Source organism: Watersipora subatra, chromosome 8 (assembly GCF_963576615.1).
Source record: "Watersipora subatra chromosome 8, tzWatSuba1.1, whole genome shotgun sequence".
NCBI lineage: Eukaryota > Metazoa > Bryozoa > Gymnolaemata > Cheilostomatida > Watersiporidae > Watersipora > Watersipora subatra.
In genome coordinates, this window is record NC_088715.1 from 56,984,529 (window position 1) to 57,007,631 (window position 23,103).

General features: G+C 35.3%; 1 protein-coding gene across 1 annotated transcript; it reads right to left on the reverse strand.

Annotated features, from left to right (window-relative positions):
- Positions 1–2,745: 2,745 nt before the first annotated feature.
- LOC137402774 (alpha-(1,3)-fucosyltransferase fut-1-like) lies at positions 2,746–3,738 on the reverse strand. Its single transcript, XM_068089281.1, has one exon. The coding sequence runs from the start codon at positions 3,736–3,738 to the stop codon at positions 2,746–2,748; it is 993 nt and encodes a 330-aa protein (XP_067945382.1).
- Positions 3,739–23,103: the final 19,365 nt, after the last annotated feature.

Genomic DNA, 23,103 nt, shown 5'->3' on the forward strand with positions numbered 1-23,103 from the left:
AAAACACTCAAAACGATATATTGTAACAGAAAGAACATGTTGGTTATTGTCCTAACTTACCACATGCTTTCAAAAAGCAACAAATAAAAAATAATGCAAGTAAATGTGATTAATTAAAATGGAAAATTAAATACATACAATAGCAGCTAACGCTAGCATTTGCCAGAGAGGGAGAGATAAGTTATCCTTCATTACAACAGTTGACTTTGATAAATTTGGATTTTATCCAAGTCTTAAAAGACAAACTTAAAAGCAAACCTAAAAGCAAACTTTCATTTTTAACTTAACGTAATTAAAATTTCTTTGGCGTTCATAGTTTTAAGTTTCTCGCTGGTTAGCTAATTTTTCCTTTGTCTCGCTTTCACGACCAGCCGGCCGTTTTAAGAGAAACCTATCTAAGGACGTTTGCATTTGGCGCCCTTTCAACATGTTGCGATTTGTGACGAACACCTAATTCAACATGTTGAAATTAGGTGTCGTCACAAAGGGTTAATACACTACCACTAGACAACTTGTCCGAATGTCTATTTTTTATAGTCTTGATAGGTAGCACCGGCCTTTTCGCGTAGCATCATTTCAGTTACGCAGTCACCGGCCAATTGTTTGTCTTTTATCCAAAGCCTGAGCAGTCTCTCCATCAGTGGTCATGAAGATCGCTGCGTCGTTTAAAAACTATGGTTAGTCCTTTTTCAAACTAAATGCCCCGAATATAATCCTTGTGTTTGATAATTGTGGATGTATTTCTGTCATATTGCTGAGCTAGCTCAATCACGCATACACATTTTGCAAATTTTTCAATAATTTTCCGTTTAATATCAATTGTTATCCTTCGCTTTTTCTTTGCATTATCTTTCCTGTTACTGGCAAACTTTCGGTCTATGCGCGGTACTTTCAATTCACATAATTCTGCACTGAAAATCGCGCACAAAAAACATGGTACAAAAGTATAATCTGAGCAGTTGAAAAATACAGAGTGATGCTGTTCTCATAAAACACCTCTGAAATACATGTACTTGGCAACTGACTCATGTGCTTGTATCTCAAACATGGCACGTATGTTAGAGCTAAAACTTGCTTAAAAGCTGGCTCGTATCTCAGGTTTCTCATACGTTAGGGCACTCGTAAGTCACCACCCATGGTCACTGCTGTCGGATAGTTCTTGAAAACTGTAACAAACTCTGTGTAGTGTTTGTAATGATTATAGAGGTGTCGACTTTTGCAGCATAGCTAAGACTATCTCCGCCAATGATAAGATCAAATTTTGAATATTCACATCCATCAAAATGGACCATTGAGAGCGGCCATGCTAGCTCCTTGCTGAGGAGCAAACATGGTTGCTCCTTTTGGCTATACTCAGTATTAATTCCTTTACTCTGATTTTTGTCATCTTTTCAGTTTGGTTTGAAAGATTTAAAAGAGAGCTACTTGGGGGTCATTCTCAACAGGCATAGTGTTTTTGTGTACATGCACTGATGCATAGGGATAATTTTCTAAATGTATAAGCTATTACTCAATTACCACTTGCTCTAAGCCAATTATGGCCTCTTCATTTTATGTCTCCTATTATCTATCTGTCAGGTAACCTTATACGACATATCTTTACCTCATACAGTTTCTCCTCCTTCATCCTAACATATTTCTATATCAGTATTAGATTGTTTCGGTTGCTGTTGGGATTTCAATAGTTAAACGGTGAGCATGGAAACTTTCTACTAATTTAGTTTATTTCATCATTTCTTTCTCTTTAAATTTTAATTTGTTAATAATATTTGCTAAAATTTTTAAACGCAGCATGTTTGCTTGCATTTTGACCGCACTAGAAATGACTGCTTGCATTAAAATTGTTGCATTTTGACTGTACTGATTTCTTGCATTTGATAGTACCAAAATTCAAAAACAACACAATTTTTATCGACTTTAGCTGTAAAACCATAAAAGAAATATGAGATCAGTAGCAGGTATAAAATGTAATTGGTAGTCAACAGCATTCTCCTTTAATATTACATTCTGCCAGCAGAATAAAAGTAAATTGAAACTTTTTGTCATAAACTTAAGTACACTAAAGAATATACTAAATTTAGAGATTAAATCCAACAGCTACCGTGCTTGAAATTGAATGTGACTTTAGCAGTTGAATCTTAAGGATAGTGTGATAGCCCTGTTTACAAACTTCTAAAAATGATGGAATTTCATATCTATATGTTTTGGTCATTCTTATATTAAATCAGCTGAACTGCTTGTATATCTTTTTTAAATGCCTCTATTCAAAATAAGACAAATGTTTATTCAGTCTCTAAACAGGTTTTCGCATATTATGTAATTGGTTTTAAGTTTATTCCAAATCAACGGAAAAAGTATGTAGGCCTATTATCACTGGATATGTAAATAATACAAATACACAGAAACAAATTAAAGAGATGTTTTACCTTTGATTTCCATAAAGTCTACCAATATGAAAATGTTGTAGGTCAGAGAATAGAATGAAAAAATGTGTAACTGACCATCTACTACAATAATGTAAATATTAAAAAGATATGAAATAGATACGACATTAAACAAAACAACAGATCATTACTTGTATCACTCGGTAAAAAACTTTAAGTATCGGAGAGTGAAAAGCTGGTGTATGCATATTATTAGCGAAGACATACATGTAGTGAACAAAAATACATTAGCATGAAATTAAAACCATGAATATTATTATGTACCTCCGACATTGTATGTATGTGGAATGTAAAATAGTATCTAACTGGCAGGTATTGACAAGTTCTTGCAGTTATTTTCATCATTCCTTTCATCAGCAAATTGCCTATTCTGCTCAGCGCGTAGAGACTCTGGGTGATTGATGCTTTTGCAAAGGCCACAAGGTTTTCCTTTATCTAATGAAACTGAGTAATGCTGACGCCACTCGTGGTACTTGTTATAAGCAGCATCATCTGTCATCAGGTGCGGGAGATACTTTCCTAGAGCCTCTACTGATGAGAAATTGTAGACGTGAATGAAAGAATCTGGAGGAGCAATGTCAGTATATTCGTGTACTGATAAACCTCCGAGAGCAACGGGAACAAAATTTCCTTCACTCTTCAAACGTTTCCAGAATTTCTCAGTTATATACTCTGTACATAAGGAATTTTCAAATGCTAAGTAGAACCTGTAAGGATAGTGTGCCTCAGCCTCACATGATATGTCAACTTTTTTTGAACAAGGTTGTTGTTTTGTGCAGCCACCAAATATGTCTACATTTATGTACTTCTTTAGCTGCTTCATAAAGGATAGTCTGTCATACTGTTTTGAACCGCAGTGAGAGACGTATGCAAATGCCCCTTTAGTTTTATTTTTCGAATAGTTGATAGTTGGTTGTCGATGAATAGGTGCACGCTCTTTCTTTGCGCGTCCGTAAAAAAACTGCGCAGGCGTGGAGTTGCGTAAGTAGGTCATGCTTCCATTAAAATTGTTGACAACTTTATTGAATCTATGCAAAGGGTAAGCTGGCGGTTCCATGCTTGATACGAACCACAGTTGCTGTTGACGGATAGCTCTTGGAAACTGTAACAAACTCTGCGGAGTGTTTGGAACGAATATAAGAGCATCGGCTTGCAGAGCATAACTGATGTTATCTGGACTGTAGATATAATCACAATTTGAATATTCACATCCATCAAAGTGCATTTTTGGAAGCACCCAGCGTCCTCCTTTATCTATACTTACTATTAATTTTCTTTTACCAAATTCAGTCATATCTGAAGATTGGTTTGAGAAAAAAAGTCTTGAAAGCTCACCATCTTGATGGTTTCCTAGGTTTTTCGATAACAACCATCTGTCGACCGGCTGATATGTCGCCATAAAGGACTTGTTCTTGTTCCCTCTGTTTCTGTACATGATAGCTATGATATAAACTATAAAAGAGAGAGTAATAATACTGAATGCCTTTGATGAGTTGTTCATTTTTCAGCAGTTGAGGCTAGTTTACTAGACCAGCAATTTTACGTATTTGATTGCACTGCCTCTACAAAAGCACTCAAGCAAAACCGGTCATTGTTTCTCACAAAAGGTTCAGCTTTTATGAAATATGTCTTTGAATGAATATAAAAAGAGCCTTCTGAATGCCAACATTAACAAATCTATTGTTGTTGTGTTTATACACTTAATGTGTAGGGGTCACTTGATGCATTGATTAAAATTCTTTTCATTAATAAATTTAGCCTGGGTTTCATTACTTTAAACCATTTCTTGCCTCTTAACATATACAGGCCCAATTAAGTAGCTCAATTGTGTGCATCCAGGCATCTAATCAGTTGATTTCTAACCATTATTAGACTCAGTGTTACTAAACCCTCTGTACCTCTTTTTCTATTCATTTTATTTTAATTCCGCTTTTTGAAAAGAGGACATCTCATGATACATTTCGACATTAGAATATTATAGTTGTGTACAAATAAAAACTTTTTATGAGCAAATTAAAAAGTTTGCCTCAAATCACTAAATGATTAAAAAAATTACTAGCTACTAAAAGCATGAAAAATCAACCCGACTTGGAAAGCTGTAAGTTTAGGTTGTATGAAAGATTTGTTAGGATAAGCTGTGAAACAAATTTTAAAGACACATGCGCTACATGTGGAGATAATTGTGATTATGTAAAAAATAGTTGATCAACATTTGATTGGTTTCAGCTGTTGTTGAGAATTTATTATTGTCAATAATACCAGTTTTAGCAGCGAGTAGTCAGACTGCTTGAAAATAAAATCATACTTCATCCAGGTTTACACAACTTGCAAAAAACTACTACAGCAGTCAGACTGAGTCAGATAGTAGAAACTTTCATCATTATGTTTTATTTTGTTCACCCTTTGTTTAAAGACTAGTATTTACCTGTAAATAAATCTTATAATCACATCCGCTCTTGAGACTTATTTAGAGCTAGTGGCAAAATAGTAAAACTGTTCAGTTGGAATATAATAGTGAAATTATAATTATACTGCTGTAAAATCAATTCTTGAATTTTGCTTATACAGTGGATTTTTCTTACACTAATTTGATAGATAAAGCCTTATCGGTCTGTTTTGCTAGCTTAAGCCATATAACATACTGGTAATTATTCAAAAGCTTAGACTGTGTGATTTTGGAATATTTTAACAGAAACACAAAGTGATTTGGAACAAATCATTTAAAACTTCTCTCCTGGATATTTTGGGAATTGGCTGAGATGTTGGCAACTTCTGACCGGGTGACTCAGAATTTCCCTGAAAGATATCTCTGTCAGGTAACTATATATATCATCACTCTCTTTTAAAAATTTTCATATTTCATCCTAATATACTTCTGTATAATTATGGCTATTAAGTTGTTTTAGTTGCTGGTATAGGAATATCAATAATTATACAGAGAGCATAGGAACTGTAGTTTATTTCAGCTTATTCCACTGTTGCTTTACTTTTAATTTTTAATTTTGTAGTAATATTTGGTAAAGACTGCTGACTCAGCATGTATAAACTCGTATAAATTGTATAAACATGTTTAAATTTTTTAAGGATTAGTAGCACAGCACGTGTAGATTCGCTTGCATTTTACTAAAATAAAAAAGCAGCACCAATCTTTATTAACTTTAGCTAGAAAAATGTAAGTGAAATTTTAGATCAGCAGCAGGTAAAAATTGGAGTTGGTAATCGACAACAATCACATTTACTATTGCTTCGAAAAATTGATTTTTATTTTGCCATAAACTCAAGTACTTCAATGAATCTACCAAAATTAGAGATAAATTCTTAAGTGGATTTTGGTTAGCAGGCTATGAGAGATTGTCTGATCCCTGAACCTCTGTTCTCAGAGAATGCAACTCTAAGCTTGCCGCTGCATTCTGAAAAAAAGTACCATTTCCTCTGGGTCCTGACAATTGGAAATGGCCAAAGAGATATAACTGTGATGCTGGTGAAACCTGAGATGCTGGTGCAATTTATAAAATTGCCAGCATAATTGCTTATTGAAGATGGTGATTGCTGGTGCGCTGTGTTGCTGTTGCAATTTGAGATGCTGATGCAATCGGAAAGATCACCAACCTAGTCATTTATTGTTAATGCTCGCTGGTGCACTGTATATGCTGGTGTGATGCTGATGATTTCTAGCCAGTTGATGCTCATAAAAAGATCTAGAGAAGGTAGTAGTAATTCTTGCATTGAGCACAAAAAATAATATCTACTTTTTCATCTTTCATCCAGATATATTTCCGCAAAATTATTGCTATCATGTTGTTTTAGTCGCAGCTGAGATTTCAATAGTTAACCAGTGAGCATGGAAAATTTTTACTGATTTAGTTTATTTCAACAGTGCTTGCTTTTTAAATTTTAATTGCTTCATTAATATTTACTAAAAATTTAAATAAAAGTGAATTCAAACTTTTTTGTCATAAATTCAAGTGCACCAAAGAATCTACTAAATTAAGGGATCAAATCCAACAGCTACCGACTTCAACAGCCGATGTTTAAGGATAGTGTTGAGAGCGCTGTTTATAGATTATTAAAAAGGATGGAGATTCATATCTATATGTTTCAGTCATTCATCAATTAAATCAGCTGAACTGATTGTCTGCCTCTCCTAAATGACTCTATTCAAAATGAGACAAATGTTTATTCAATCTCTAAACAGGTTTTGGCATATTACGCAATTGATTTTAAATTTATTCCAAGTTAGATAAGAATGAATGTATTATGACAGGATATGTAAAAAATACAAATATTCAGGAACAATTTGTGGAACAAGCATAGAATGATTATAGAGGCGTCGATTTGTGAAGCATAGCTAAGAATATTTGGAACACTGATAAGGTCAAATTTTGAACATTCACAGCCATTAAAATGGATCTTTATGATGAGGAGCAAACATGGCTGCTTCTTTTGTCTATAATCAGTACTAATTTTCTTACTCCAAATTTTGTTATCTCTGCAGTTCCGTTTGAAAAAAATGTTTGAATGCTCACAATCAAGATGGACATCTAGATTCCTAGACAAATACCATCTGGGTACAAGCTGATATGTGATTTAAAAGAACTCTTTCTGGTCTCACTTGTCTATGCGCATGATACAGATGATATACAATATAAGAGAGAGAGAGAGGATATGACTACTGAAAGACTTTGATGATTTCTTCAGTTTTTCAGCAGTTGATGTTGGTTTACTAGAATCAGTTTTGTGTATTCGATTGCACTGCCTCTACAAAAGCGCTCAAGTGTGTTTGGTACAACATTTAGGGATCGGAGAATAAAGAACTGGTATATGCATAATCTTAGCGAAAACATGGTGAACGAAAGTACATTATCATGAGATTAAAATCATGAATATATTATGTACCTACAACTTCCTATGTATGTGGATTGTCAAATAGTATTTAACTGGCAGGTATTGACAAGTTCTTGCAGTTATTTTCATCATTTCTTTCATCAGCAAATCGCCTATTCCTCTCGGCGAGGAGAGACTCCGGGTGATTGATGCTTTTGCAAAGGTCACAAGCTTGGCCTACTTGTAATGAAACTGAGTAATGCTGACGCCACTCATCACAAAACACCATATTCAGTCATTTCTGGAGTTTTGATTGAACAAAACGTTTTGAATGCTCACCATAAATAGTTTTCCAAAGTTTTTGAAAAAAAACTGTTGAAAAGCTGATATTTTACCTGAAAAAACTCCTTCTGTCATGTTATTACCGTAAATCTATTTTTGGGTAAAATCGCAACTCATGAGGGAATTTTAGATATAACCTAGTTTATTGCATGAGAAACTCACTCAAGTGCAAAAAAACAGGACTGGCCAGATAAAGGTCATCAGGTCGTGAATATTTCATTTTTGTTCTATTTTGTGTTGACTACCAGATCATAGTTGCTCACTGACGGTTCCTGGTACTTTTTGCAACTGTCTCAAGCTACAGGTAATATGTAGCTTATAGGTTTTTCACAAAACCCAAGCTCTGTCAATCCAATATGAGAGGCATGTTGACGATAGATGAGATTGCTAGCCAACAGTTGCTTTAAACAGGTGGGTATTACCGTGGACCAGCGGCTATCGCTGAGTACCGTTGGGTACCAGCGGATCTTGGCGGGCAGCAGCAGATACCAGCAGGTGTCAATGAGTACCAGCGGATGCCGGCGAGTACCAGTGGGTATTGGCGGGTGCCAGCAGGTACCGGTGAATACCAGCAGGTGCGAGCGGGTGCTAGCGAGTACTGGCGAGTACTGGCGAAAACTGGCGGGTACTGGCTGGTACTGGCGGGTACTGGCTGGTACTGGCGGGTACTGGTCGGTAATGGTCAGAATGGGCCGATACCGCCAGGTGCTGAGTGATACCAGCACGCGCCACAGTTGATTATAAATATTCTGTAAGAACCTAAGCTAAATACTGAAAAATTATCTAGCAAATACTGTAAAATAATTCAATTTAGTTTTATGCTGATTTGGTCAGCCAGTTGCCATTTGAAATAAAATTGCAGTATTTACAAGTGATATAGATATGAATTTCCTTAAATTACTAGTAATATGTACACGCATGTAGGGAGTATTTATTTTTGTTTATTACAGCACTGGAGAAACAGCAGTTGGACCTACAGCAAAGAGTCATCAATCAAGAAAGAAGTAAATTATTTTTGCTGATTAATTTTGTGGGACTTGCAAACTCAGTTCAACTATTCTGAGAAAGTTTCAACCTAAATAAGTTAGCCGCAAACAACCAGCATACCATTTTCACTCATTTCTTTAAAGGTTGACTTGCAACAAAATTCGCATTACAGTTGTTTGGTATCGAAAGATTTACCATGTCTTACTCTGCTGTGTTGTAGGTGCAAATATGTGGAAATGTGATTACAAGCTCTTAAAAGCTCAAAAATGAACAATTGATTGCAGCCATCACAAAACCGGCCCAGTAGAAATTTTATTTCCTTGGGATTCTAAACTGATCTAAGTCTGTAGTTTTCTGTATAGGCTGATTGTTCAGGGTAGAGAATTTTAATTGTGTCTCGTACTGTGTCAGCGCTCAGCAAGCACTAGGCATCGCCTGACAAAAGGCAAACTTTTCATATAGAAACGAACTCATAGAGCGTTGATTCATGTAATATGACACTATGTTATAGTTTCACTGTTTTACTAAAATTAAAAAATATAATAGTTAGTCAAACACTGTTGAACAACTGGCAGCTATCTAAGGAAAGTTAATGAAGTCTAAAAAAAAATTTTGCAACATGTGAAGGTCTGTTAATAAGTACAGTGCATCCTGAGGATACAATTTTAATCCGTTCCCAGGTTAGCATCTTCTTGCAAAAATATCGTATGCAGGGGTATAGAAATCATACCATAGTAATTATAAAATGCAAGCAAAACCAAGTAAAAATCATCAAAATTTTATATAAGTTTTGTACATACTGCAAATTAGTAACAAAATAGTATTTTAACAGTAGTAACTATAGTTGCCTACAGTAACCATTGTGTATTTAGTGTATTTATTGGTTATGATCTGCATTAAAATGTAACATAACAATGTGCTATGTGGGGAATGTACTGTAGAATGTTCTCACCATTGAAACAGATGTACGTACAACATAAATTTTGAATTTAATTTAACTTACTAAACACACACTTAAAGCTAATGAGATTAAGTAAGTCTGGTGGTTGCCAAGGTGAATCTTCTAGTTCTGCTAGTATTACTAAACCAGATCATAAATTAGCTTATAGTATACTAGATTTGGATCTACATAATATAAAGTGATCACTAACATGCAAAGAAAAGATAACTCCTGTGTACTCACCGATCAAAATTATGTAATCAGTATGACATTATTTGCTGGCGCATTGTAATTGCTAGTTTTTTTTGACAATGCTAACTTTTGGTCACTGTGCAGACAACTTCCGTTAGACTATGGTCAATTTGCAGTTTATGAACTCAACGTCACGTTAAGTTAATGAAAAGATAGAAAAAACATGAACAACAGCAACATTTTTATTTTGCATTCAAGTTGTTAAAATCGTTAGCCATCATGACTGCCTATAAAATTCCAAAGACTTTGTATAGTCTTTTTCTTTCAGCTTTTTTCTATTTAGAGGTCTCCACCACAGATGGCATATCCTGGTGGAGTCTGTGTTGAGACCAATTGTTTATGGGGTTTGGTACAGCAGCACTTGTGGTAGGATTCCCTTCCTGACACCACCAATAGACATCCTGTGACTCCAACCTCTCTCCTACTGATTGTGTGTCAGCGTACTAATCACTGAACCACAACTGTTCCCTAGTTTGTCTAGTCTAACACAGTTAAAAGGTAAAAGAATTACTCGACATGCTGACTACTGAGTCTCTGTTGAGCCTCGTTGAGGTTCATACTGGTTTGTTAGAGTGTTTCGTAGAAATTGTAAAAGCATTTAGCCTTATGTTCTTTGTCATGCAGTTAAAGTATCAATTGTCTAGAAATCTCAAGGTGATGGAAAAACAGCATGGAAAAACTTGAGTATTTTTTGTTTTCTTTTTTAATAAATTTCATATGACTTAGTTTTAAAACTTCGAGAGAGTTTCTGACTAGTCTGAACTGGTTTAGGACCAGTCTGAACTGGTTTAGGACACAAGAACCACAATTACCCATGGTAATTGTTGTGCAAATGGTAGTAATAACCAGGCTAGAAATTCTTTTGTTGTTTGTACACAAGCAACTAATACCGATGTTTGTGTGCGCAGTCAATTCTATTCTTCTATGGTCCCTGTCAAATAGTTTAAAACATTCTTCTCTGATTGGCTCGCTTTTAGTGCCCTTATTGGCTTACTGCTATTTTATGATTAGATATGAACTTCCGCAAAATTTTTTGTTGATTTTTATCAAAAAGTGTTGGTATTTTTTTATTATTTATGATTGTTTTTTGTTTGATGTGGTCTGACTGCCAGGATGTTTTAAAATTAAAATTGATAAAACTTGATTGCGGTTAAAACCCTTAGAAGAAAAATAAATATAAAATTACATCACTAGTTTCTATCATTGCTATAGTTAATATCGTCTATTGCGTTCAAGTTGCAACGTTACGCGTCTCTATTCTGTCAGTCTCCTTGCAACTATATATATGTATCTATATGTATGTATATATGCTATATATGTACGTCATAACCACACTTTTGCTTGATTTGAGCATTTCAACCTCAATCAAGCTTTGTCACTTGATAAAAAAACATCAATATTTTCTGATAAAATCTACTAAAGTTTTGTGAAAGCTCATTTTTTAACCTAACCTACACGTACTTACCAGGTCTTTTGCTGACATGAAAATATTAATCAATAAATCACCTTGGTATACTCATAGGCAATACACAGCTGCAATAATTTTTACCTATATGCTTTTGCCAGCAGCCGTTTCACCAATAATAGGCAGAGGTACATAATATGCTATGTACTATTTTACGTATAGTGCAGCGAATAACAAATTGCTATTGGCCGCTCTATACATACGTGCATACGTACATAAGTACATATGTACGTATGTATGTACGTATGTACATATGTACAAATGTACGTATGTCCGTATGTATATACATACGTATGTACGTATGTGCATACGTACATACATACGTATGTGTCATGTATATACATGACGCATACGTATGTATGTACGTATGTACATACGTACATACATACGTATGTTTCATGTATATACATGACACATACATATAGGATATAGTATGACACATATATACGTACATACATACATACATACACACACATATATGTGTCATACTCTGACTATTGGTTGAATCTTATGTAACCTAACAAGTTATTGGTCTAGAAACTGTTTTAATTACGCAGAGTTATACAAACAAAATTATAATAATTTTTATGCTGTATTATTATATCAAGTGATTAGGTTATTTTTGTTAACTAAAGGAGTCATTACTAGTAAAGGTTTCATAAATGTTTAACCAGAGAGTGAATGACCAATGATGCATGTACTGTAATGATAATCGACCGTTAGAATATGGCTAGGGAGTCAGGTGGAGATAATCTTACAAGCTCTTTAGCACAAGGGCCTAGTTGTTAGCTGTCAGGTACATTCAATGGTTGATTTGAACTGAAATATATATTTTGATATTTACATGAATAGTAACAGGTTAAATATAAATGATAGTGAAATAAGCCAGTTATATATGCAGAAAGGAAAATTTGTGATACAAAAATGAAGTTAAAACATCATTTCAAAATGATTAAATATACAGTTTGTAGGATCTCACAGAAAAAATAAGATTCAATAATTAAATAAAGCAGAAAACATTAAGACGCAATAACAGAGTCAGTAGAAGAACAAAGGATAACATAAGGTAGAATTAGAAATTGGAAGGAAAGGCTGAGGAAATCAAATATCAGAAGAATTAGAAGAACCCGGATGAAGTAAAGTTTGGAAATAATGAGGTTCATTACTTTAATATTGCAGCCAAAGAAGCAGTATAATTAGTACTACTACTAACTTTCTTCCCCCTATCATAACACGATGTCTATGCCCAGCTGCATACGGTTTGCGTCTTTGAACATTTTCTTGCGAAGCTATGTTCGCACAACTACTCGATTTTAGACAAAGTTTATTGAGAACACCAGCACTTAAACCGAGATTAGCTCTGTTTTCTGTTGATTGATATATGTACTTATGTGATCTAGTTTCATTGCAACCTCCTTTGTACTCAAAGGTTGGATAATTCTTTCCCAAGAACTCCAGAGCTTTAGCTCGCACTATATGAAACCCTTTCATTGCAGCCATTACATTGCAGAGGGTGTTATATGTACATCTGCTATAATTTTCCCACAACGGTCTACAGGCATCACCGGATGCTTGGGGTATTTGTTTATATATAGACAGGCAATTATTTGTATCACATAAAATTCTATCTTCTTTTCTGACATTCTTTAGAGATGGGAGTTCTTCTGAGCAGAATTCAGAGTTGGAAACATTAGAGGTACTTTGGCTGTCTGCTGGCATATAATTTATTTTCCTAATGGGCATAATCTTTGTTTCGGCTAAAATAACAAATATAACAATATTTATTCAAAAATCCAAGTGTTTGAAAACCAGTTAAGTAGAACAGGTTAAAGATAAAAGTTTAACAGGAAGACTTACAGCTTGCAACTACAGTCAACATCGCTGCGCTTCCTGGTGCGACCTTCAGAGCCTTTACTACCTACAAAGGTACATTTACACCTAATTTAATTATTACATAGTACATCTACTAGATTAGTCTAGTTTCCTTGTTAATAAGTTAACATGTTAAAATACAATGAGCCAAGGCTTGGTAAAGCCATTAACATGCTTCGGCTGATAGGGAAAGGCAACTCGAACTTCGTAAAGGTATTCCAGAAGAGGACAAGCCGATAATGAGAAGCCAATAGAGAGAGAGTAAAAATAATACTTCTATGTATAGATTAACATTTAAATATGTTTTTTATAGAATTTCTTTAACATGTCTGTTTTTTAATGAACTCGCACAAAATTTAGTGAATTCTATTATGAAGCATTGGTATTTTCCTATCATTTGCGATTGTTTTTGATGTTTGGGGGGATCTGACATCCAGGCTAATTCTAAATTGAAATTAGTAAGTCTTGATTGCGAATAAAACACTCAGATTGCGAGAATGCGCAATTATGACATCTACAGTTGCAAAAATATCGACAGAATATAGACACAGAATGTTGTAATCTGAACAAAATAGCTCGCATCAACCATCGAAACTATAGCAACTAGTGACGTCATTTGCACGTACTTTTCTTCTAAATGTTTTACAACGATGAAATTTTGTCAATTGTAATATTGAAACACCCTAACAGTCAAATCACCTCAAATACAAAAAAACAATCTCAAACGATAAAACTATCTATACTTTCTGATAAAATCTACTAAAAGTTTGTGTAAGCTCATCATCAAGTCAATTAGATGTACAGTTAATACTGAAGGTTTTAACCACACTGCTATGTAATGAAATGCTGTACTATTGTAGCCATCAACTATATATAGTATCAATAGAACTATGATAAATATTTAAAGTACAGACTCAGTGTACCACTCTGAAACCATTAGTTACCATCTAGTAATAAAGGGAGTAACATGTTAATAACTTTCTCCTCACCTCTCTTTTAATCTTGTCTAGTTCCACACTGCTTCCGTTTTCTGTCTGTTAGAAACATGATTTGTTATGAACAGAAGGCATGCTATCATACCATATGCTTTGCTATCCATTAGTTTTAATATTAATGACATAGAATTAAACTATCCTGCAGCACTATATGCAGTATATGATCAGTATATCAACATGCACCACCAGACAAGAGGAATTCAGAAAATGTTGGTATGATTATCATGACAACTCTCTTTCTCTCTCCCCCTCTCCCCCTCTCCCTCTCTCTCTCTCTCTCTCTCTCTCTCTCTCTCCCTCTCCCCCTCTCCCCCTCTCTCCCTCTTTCCCTCTCTCCTCTCTCTCTCTCCCTCTCTCTTTCTCTCCCTCTCTCTTTCTCTCCCTCTCTCCCTCTCCCCCCTCTCTCCCCCTCCCCCTCCCCCTCCTCCTCCTCCCCCACCCCCTTTCCCTCTCCCTCTCCCTCTCTCTCTCTCTCTCTCTCTCTCTCTCTCTCTCTCTGTCTCTTTTGGTACAGTGGTCTGTTAAGACATAGGCGATCATGGTTATCCCATACTTCCTACAACTATGACTTTTTTTATACAGGTTTCAACAATGATTTACCATTTTCTTCTGTTGGGTGTTTTTATTGAGACACCATCTTTAGCTAGCTGATCATTGTCTCACAGAAGAGCTTCTCCGCCCTTTATCAGGTTTTGTTTTTAGCTATGCAGAGTTGTTAGCCGCCCTTTATATTCACCCTGGTGCGGAGATGGGGGAGCCATGTAAAATAGGTACAGTGTATTATGGCTCACCACATGATTGTACATGTCAAGGAAACCTTCAACTAAGCTTGATATGACAACTTTATATGTTTCAGCTTTCAATAAAGTTTAAACGTTTTATTCAATAATTAAATAAAATTATTTACAATGATAAAAATACAACAATACAATCAGACTTTGTACAGCCTCCCAAAGAAAAGGTCAGTTGTGATATGTAACCTGCATCGAGTGTCAAAAAATGTCATTTCTGTGACACTTTTTTGTTGAATGGCTAACATTGAATATACATCAAGTCACTAGCCCATAGTAAGCGAGTACTATACAAACGGGAGTTGTCTACTTTTATTTATATGAGATATTTTAACAAGTCGAAACATACCTCCAGCATCCATTATGGTGGGTTTGTTAAAGATCTCAATGTTTTTTGCTTACTCGTAGCAATTGAAACCGACAATTAATTAAGCATGAACTATTTATTGAAAGCACAACTTCTTATTTGTGAAGTACCAACACGAGTACGTTACATATTTTGAAGTCATTTGCATTACAAATTAAAATATTCACTAAAATTTAGCTAATTTTAAAAATAATTTCAACGGTGCAACTTTTATAAGTTTTAGTAATACTGCTTCAACTGATAATTGCAAGTTTAGTGAAGTGTCATCTGTAACTTGTTACGCTAAGTTTACCAAAAAATACACAAGCCGTGTATCCCCAAAGTTTTGAAAAAAAATGCAATTCACACAAAAAATGTTTGTTCAACCATAAAAATTAATGCGTTACATGAAAGCTATTTATAATGTTTGTTTATTTTGGAACAGTAACAAAACTGCCCTCATCATAAAAAATACTAACAATAAAATATTACAAATTTATAAGATGTCAACTGTTATTATTAATATATTAATAGCAATTTCACTCAAACTTAACAACAGTTTACCTCCAGCCATTAGTTTTATTACAGCAGTAAATTGTACAAATCACCTTGATATTGGAAGGTTTATCTTTGTTTCCTTTGACTCGCCTGTCATACTTCTTTATGGAAACCTCCTGGACCTTTTTTGTTGCAGTTTGAAGCCTTTCATGGCTATTGAGGCTTTTCTTTAGAGTTGCTAAATTATAACATAATCAACCTGTTTTATTTAGGATACAGTTGGTTCTATCACTAGCTCAAATAACAATTAACAAACAACTGAATGAACATTAACCAACAGCTGAACAAGGTGAGTCGGGAGGCCAATATAGTATATCAAACATACGTTTCTTTTCCAAAATTGCAGGAGGTTCTTGCTGTGGTATCACTATGTAAATAAAAAATGTGTTCAACATTTTATCTGCAAGTTTCTGAAATATTTTTGGACAAAAGTATAAAAATCAACTTTAAATGAAAACAGGAGAGGGCTATAAGGCATGAAAATGACACTTTTTACGTAACTACACTAATAAATGTCTGTTAAAATAATCAAATCAATATTAAAATCAATAACCAATAAGCAAATCAATAAACCAATAATAATAATAATAAATCAACTAGCTGAACATAAATTGAACAAGAATAACTTAGATCTGTGATTAATCTACTCATCTCTCATTCAAGCTCACTTCATGCAGTCATTAGAAATAGATATATCAGAAGATAACAAGGAACTAAAGTTGGCATATTGACTTACAGCGTGTCATGGCTGCCCACATCGGTTCAATGTTCACAATTGGTTTTATCACTTTAATCATCTAAAATTGCAAATTTATAGTTATATTTTAGGTACCTGTCCATAAATGTTATAAATATCATCTGTCAATCCGAAGCTTTCTTTTACTGAAGCTGGCAGAGGTAAAACTAGTGATTCTAGGCTAAGCAGACCTGGTGGTGTGACCCAGATAAGGTCATCTATGTCCTAACTTTATGGATGACTCCTAAATGACATAGGTTATTACAAATGTTGCGATACAAGCTTATTATCTAAGAAAAACTAGGATACTAAACGTAATGTATTTTTTCAATTGGAAAGACGAGCACTAAATATTATATTTTAGACCTTTCAGTGAGCTGATTGGATGACGCAGATTCAATGTTAAAGGCCTTTGAGTTTCTTAGTAACCCTTTGATACTATTATCGTCTACATCATGTTGTAGTAAATATTAAGGTAAAACATTATTATTGTTATTTCTTACCTCCCTCTTTATTTTCTCCAACTTAGCCTTGGTCCCATTCTTTGTCTGTTTAGTAAAACATAATTATCATTATTATATGTACTATTCAGAGACTTGACATACTCGACTAACCTGCTAGTTACAATACTAGTAGAGCTACACAGTGCTAATATGCATAGTTCATGTCTCATATATAGTCTCTCGTGAACTTTCAATAACAAGAAAGGACTACTTTATTGAGACCGGTAGACTCGACCCTGTTTGTTTGTACAGTTGCCATAGCAACATCATAGCACTTCGAATGTACTTACTCCTTTAGTTTTTAAAGAGCTGATCTAGAGATGATCAAATTCATAGATCTAGATATTATTACTAATCAGATTTAAGGAAGGAATGTTCAGCCTATCAGTGATACTCTCACTAACATCATTACAAATTATCAGCTATGTAACTGAAAGGTTACAGTGGCTGTTTCACCAGCTATCAACATCCATAACTTCACCGTTACTAATGTACACAAGTTTTATCAGTAGGTTTTAGAATTGTTGAGAAACATAAACTTCATAGAAGTCAGAGCATAGACATCTAGAAGTGACTAACACCAAGACTATAATAAAGGAAACTAAGATAAGAACTCACTGAATGTCTGTAAATGTTAGAAAACCCCCACACCAAGCTTGAGATGGCAGCTTTAAACTCCTGAACCTAAACATTGATTCAACTAGTTGGAATTGGACTAAATTTTCAGCTTATTTAACTGGAAGTAGTGAGTTTGGTTTATTATATTCTCATTTTTTGCTAAAACTTCAAAAATTCAGCATTGACACAATTTTCATATGCTGACTGGGTATGAAAAGTTCCTAAATGTCCAATTTATCCAGTCAAAAAATTGAGATGCTATCTACTTTTACCTACAAACTGGTGAATATAGGTTGTATGAAAGCTTTAATGATAAATGAGATGGTTGGTAGCCACAGCAGGTAAATTGTATATAATGAGGGTCAACCAGGAGTGACAATAGTAACAGTTTGTACTTAGAAACCAAACAAGTTTCGAAGCTATTAAATCACTAATTTTTAATGGAACATTTAACTGTTCTGTAGCGACTGATTATATTTAAAAATGAAAATAGGTCAAGATGAACTCTCTATATTACAGCTAGTTTAAACTGAAAATGTGTGATGGGGCGGTAGTAAGAGTAAGAGTAAGTGTGGTTGCTGACTTTACTGTATAAGTTATATTTACCATTTTAAAATTAGTTCAGTTATGCTGCCTGTATGATAGCCAATAGAAGATACAATGAAAGTTATTAACTATAAAAATGAGCTGCTCTTGATATAACTATTCAACATGTAATCTTCCTCAGTATTGTTTAGTATTATATGAGTAAACTCACGCTCTTTTAAATGACATTGCTTATTTATTCCAAAAATAATATTAAAAATGTATGTTACAATTCATGAATATGCGCAAATATCATAATTTCATTACATAAAAGAGTTATCATCTTCTGTTTGTATGTACTGCGTGCCAATCTGACTCGGAGGTCTTTAAAGCAGGTGTATAGACATGGCAAAGTCAGTGCAGTGTACAAAAAATATTTACAGATCAGACAACTTCACATTAACCCTAAATTATTTTTCATGAAAAAATTCACATTACTCATCCTATCTGTTTCTAAGTGGAATGGTCAACCAATGATCTAGCAAAAAATTTGTTTGTAGTTTCAGAGTTGTCTATCCACTTAGTTAACATAAAACTTCAATGCAATACGTTGCTAGTATAGAATCTTTGATCGATTTATGATTGATTACCTGAGGCTGTTTAAGAGCTCTGTTTAATATAACTTAATATTCATCACCAACACTAATCCTATCAAAACTATGATAATCATGACTATGCCAAGATTAATTTTCTATATTTATATTCCCAAGTAGATAATAAATCTTCTAGCAACAAATACTTTCATCCTACCCAGCTTGTTTCTACTAACCCTGTTACATGTATACTTTCTCTATACCATATGTGGCACCTGTTTGTTTTCTTATGCCATTTCCTGTTACGATCTTTAAGCGGACCGAGGTAAAAAGAGAGATCAACTCATGCACCTTATGATGTAAAAATACTCTATAGAATTAAAGCTAATATAATCTCACTCACAGAAGTGTTCTGCATCATTGAAGTTTTTTGGTGAAATCGTTGGCAATCGCTTTGGTCAAAATAACTTTGCTGACAAATTCTTTGCTAATAATTAACTCCCTAAGCACTTTGTTGAAACTGGTGAATTATGTCAGAGAATCTGAATCAAGGAGAACAGACCTGTAATCATTTCTTTCAAATACAATTGACATTTAGGTTATATGAATCAATCATACGATTTAGTTTAACATGCAGCCAATTTTATTGTTATGAATCTCTAACAACAATATAATTGTCATGCAAGTGCCAAGTATTATTGGTACCTTGCAAACAAACATTATGCTTATTAGCTAAAGCTTTATACAAGCTAATATTATATAGTACTGTCTCATTATAGCTATTAATAATGCTTGTAGCTTTTTACAAAGCTTTTCTATGACCAAACATATAAATACTTGGGTTTTCTGTTATCAAATGAGTTGTCTCTGGAAAGTGCAATAAACCACATTTCTCTAAGTTAATACTCTATTTGATTGCTTCTGTGCATAACAGAAGCTAATTGGCAACAAGGATTTCTCTTTTGAACAGTTACAAAGAGTTTTGTTCAGATTTGCATTGCAAAATTGCACCACTACAATGGCAGAAGTAGCAGACCTGATCAAGCTAATGCAGAAGCAGCAGGAGGACCAGAGACAGCAGCAAGAGGAATACAGACGTCAGCAAGAAGAGCATAGACAACAACAGCATGAGGAGTTCAAACAGCAGCAAGAGGAATACAGACGTCAGCAAGAAGAGCATAGACAACAACAGCATGAGGAGTTCAAGCAGCAACAAGAGGAATACAGACGTCAGCAAGATGAAAAAATGGAGGAGAATAAGAAACTGATGGAGCTACTACTACAAAACCTACAACGGAAACAAGAAACAGCTGCAACCGCTGTTCCAGCCTTCCCAGGTTTTGACCCAACAGCAGAGCTACTAACAGATTACATAGACAGATTCAACACCTTCATTGCAGCAAATTCTATTCATCAAGACAAGATTGCTGGCACTTTTCTCACCAACCAACAGCCTACACTCTACAAGCAGCTTAGTAATATGGCAGCTCAGCTTTCAACACCCAAGCAGATCAACGACCTCAACATGGATGAAATACTGGAATTTCTCAAAGACCAGTATGACCCTAAGCGCTTCATTGTTAGAGAGCGTTACAAGTATTGGAGTGACATGCAGAGGAAACCTGGAGAAACTATTCAAGAGTTAGCTGCCAGAATTCGTCAAGATGCAACTACATGTGCCTTCATAGACATTACAGATCCATTAGATGAGGCTCTCAGAACAAGATTTATATGCTCTGTAAACAATGAAGCAGTTCTCAAATCTCTCTTCAAGGTCAAGGACAATGAACTCAACTTCAACAAAGCTATACAGGTAGCACAGGAAACAGAAGAAGCAGCTAAAGTTGCCAAAGAGACAGTTTATGGAAACTCGTCTAAAGTCAACAAGGTTGCTCAACAGAAATCAAGATACAAACCACTCCAGAAAAACAACTCTACACCTGACAAGCAGAAGGAAGGAAAGCTATGCTACAGATGTGACCGAACTAACCATACAGCGGATGACTGCAGATTCAAAGCAGCCACCTGCAACTTTTGTTCTAAACAAGGTCACATAGAAAGAGCATGCAAGAAAAAGAAATCATCTGCAGCAGGAAAACCAGTAAAGATGATAGAATGCACATCAACCAAGATGGTGAAACTTGCTGAAAACATCAAACTGGAGGGAGACAACTTCACACTTGAACTGGACACTGGAGCTTGTGACAACTTCATCTGTAAATCAATATGGGAGAAGCTAGGAAAGCCAAACCTAAAACCTACTACAGTTAACTACAAATCAGCCTCAGGACATCTCATAGAGACGCTTGGCAGATGTGAGCTAACTGCCCAATTGGATGCACAGAAAGAAGTCAGACTACCATTTGTGATTAGTGCTGTACAAGATCTCAACCTACTAGGAAGAACTGCTATACAGCAACTAGGCATCTCTATTGATGACAAGCTACAACAGAACCTTGTATCAACAATCACAGAGAACCAGCCAGATGGGAGGTTACAAATCAAGTGTAAGGAGATGTGCAAAGAATTTCCAGAAATATTCAAAGACGAGCTAGGATGTCTCAAGAACTTTGAACTAGAGATAAACTTCAAACCTTCAACAAAGCCAGTCTTCTACCGACCCAGACCAGTTCCTATTGCCTTGACAGAAGAGCTCAACCAAGCATACGAAGCAGGGGTAGCTAAAGGCATATGGGAACCAACTCAATTCAACCAGTATGGAACACCAGTTGTACCTGTACGCAAATCTACAACAGGTCAAGCTGCAGGGAAGATCAGAGTATGTGGAGACTACTCCAAAACTATCAATAATCAACTAGAAACACATAGGAAACCTATCCCACTACCAGAAGATCTAATCAGAAAACTAGGTGGAGGCTATTGCTACACAAAGATTGATTTAGCAGATGCCTACAATCAAATATTGTTGGCACCAGAAAGTCAACGACGACTAGCACTATCAACACACCGAGGAGTACTACTACAGAAGAGGTTGCCCTTTGGCATAAGCTCAGCACCAGGGTATTTTCAAGAAATCATGGAGCAACTGACACAAGACCTCCCAGGAGTAGCAGTATACCTAGATGATATACTAGTGAGTGGAGCCAATGCAGAGAGCCATCTACAAAACTTACGTCGACTTCTTCAAAGATTAGAAGAAAGAGGGCTCAGATGTAGAAAAGACAAGTGCTGTTTTGCTCAACCGACAGTAGAGTATCTGGGACACAAACTCACTTCAAAGGGAATCACTAAAGGAAAGAAGGCAGATGCAGTACAACAGTTCCTGATGCACTATAGAAGGACACCACTTCCTACAGGATACTCTCCCAGTCAGCTGCTGAATGGAAGACAGATGAGATGCAAGATTGACACCCTATTGCCATCACCCGCACACATAGCACAGTTTCATCAATCCAGAGAAGTCAACCGATCTGCAGAAAAGACAGTTAGCAAGATACACAGCTACAATCTTGGAGCACCATGCTATGCCTTGTATCATGGACCTAGACGCAACAGACAACCTAGATGGGTTCCAGCCATTGTTACTAAGATATATGGAACTCGTAGTCTCAATGTCAAAGTGGTACCAAAGGGACCTACTTGGAGAAGACATGTTGAACAACTCAGACCAAGATACGCAACAGAAGAAGATCAAGACCCTGGAGATAAACCTGATATAACAGAGGAGACAAAACTGCAACTACCAGCCCCTACAACTGTAACAGAGCAACCTCCGTCTAGAAGAAGACCACGCAACCCTCGTCTACCTGATGGAGAGGAGTATAGCAGAGACAAACCCCGAAGGTCTAAGAGAACCAGAAAGAACCTTTAGCTTAGTGAGGAGGTGTCATGCAAGTGCCAAGTATTATTGGTACCTTGCAAACAAACATTATGCTTATTAGCTAAAGCTTTATACAAGCTAATATTATATAGTACTGTCTCATTATAGCTATTAATAATGCTTGTAGCTTTTTACAAAGCTTTTCTATGACCAAACATATAAATACTTGGGTTTTCTGTTATCAAATGAGTTGTCTCTGGAAAGTGCAATAAACCACATTTCTCTAAGTTAATACTCTATTTGATTGCTTCTGTGCAGAAACATAACAATAATGATCAGATATTAGTGATCTAAGGCTTGCTGTTCGTAACTTTAATATGTTTTTAGCTGTTGAACTACGTGAACCAATCATATGCTCTAAATTCATTAAGAATTTATATGTCATCATCTGTGAATTAGCTTCGAGTTTGACAGAGTTTAGATTATAGTCGGTATAGATTATATATAGATTATAGTCGATTAGTTCCACGA

Bases quoted from the DNA above. Each gene is read 5' to 3' on its own strand.
- LOC137402774 (XM_068089281.1), bottom strand. From the start codon at position 3,738: ATGACTGAATTTGGTAAAAGAAAATTAATAGTAAGTATAGATAAAGGA.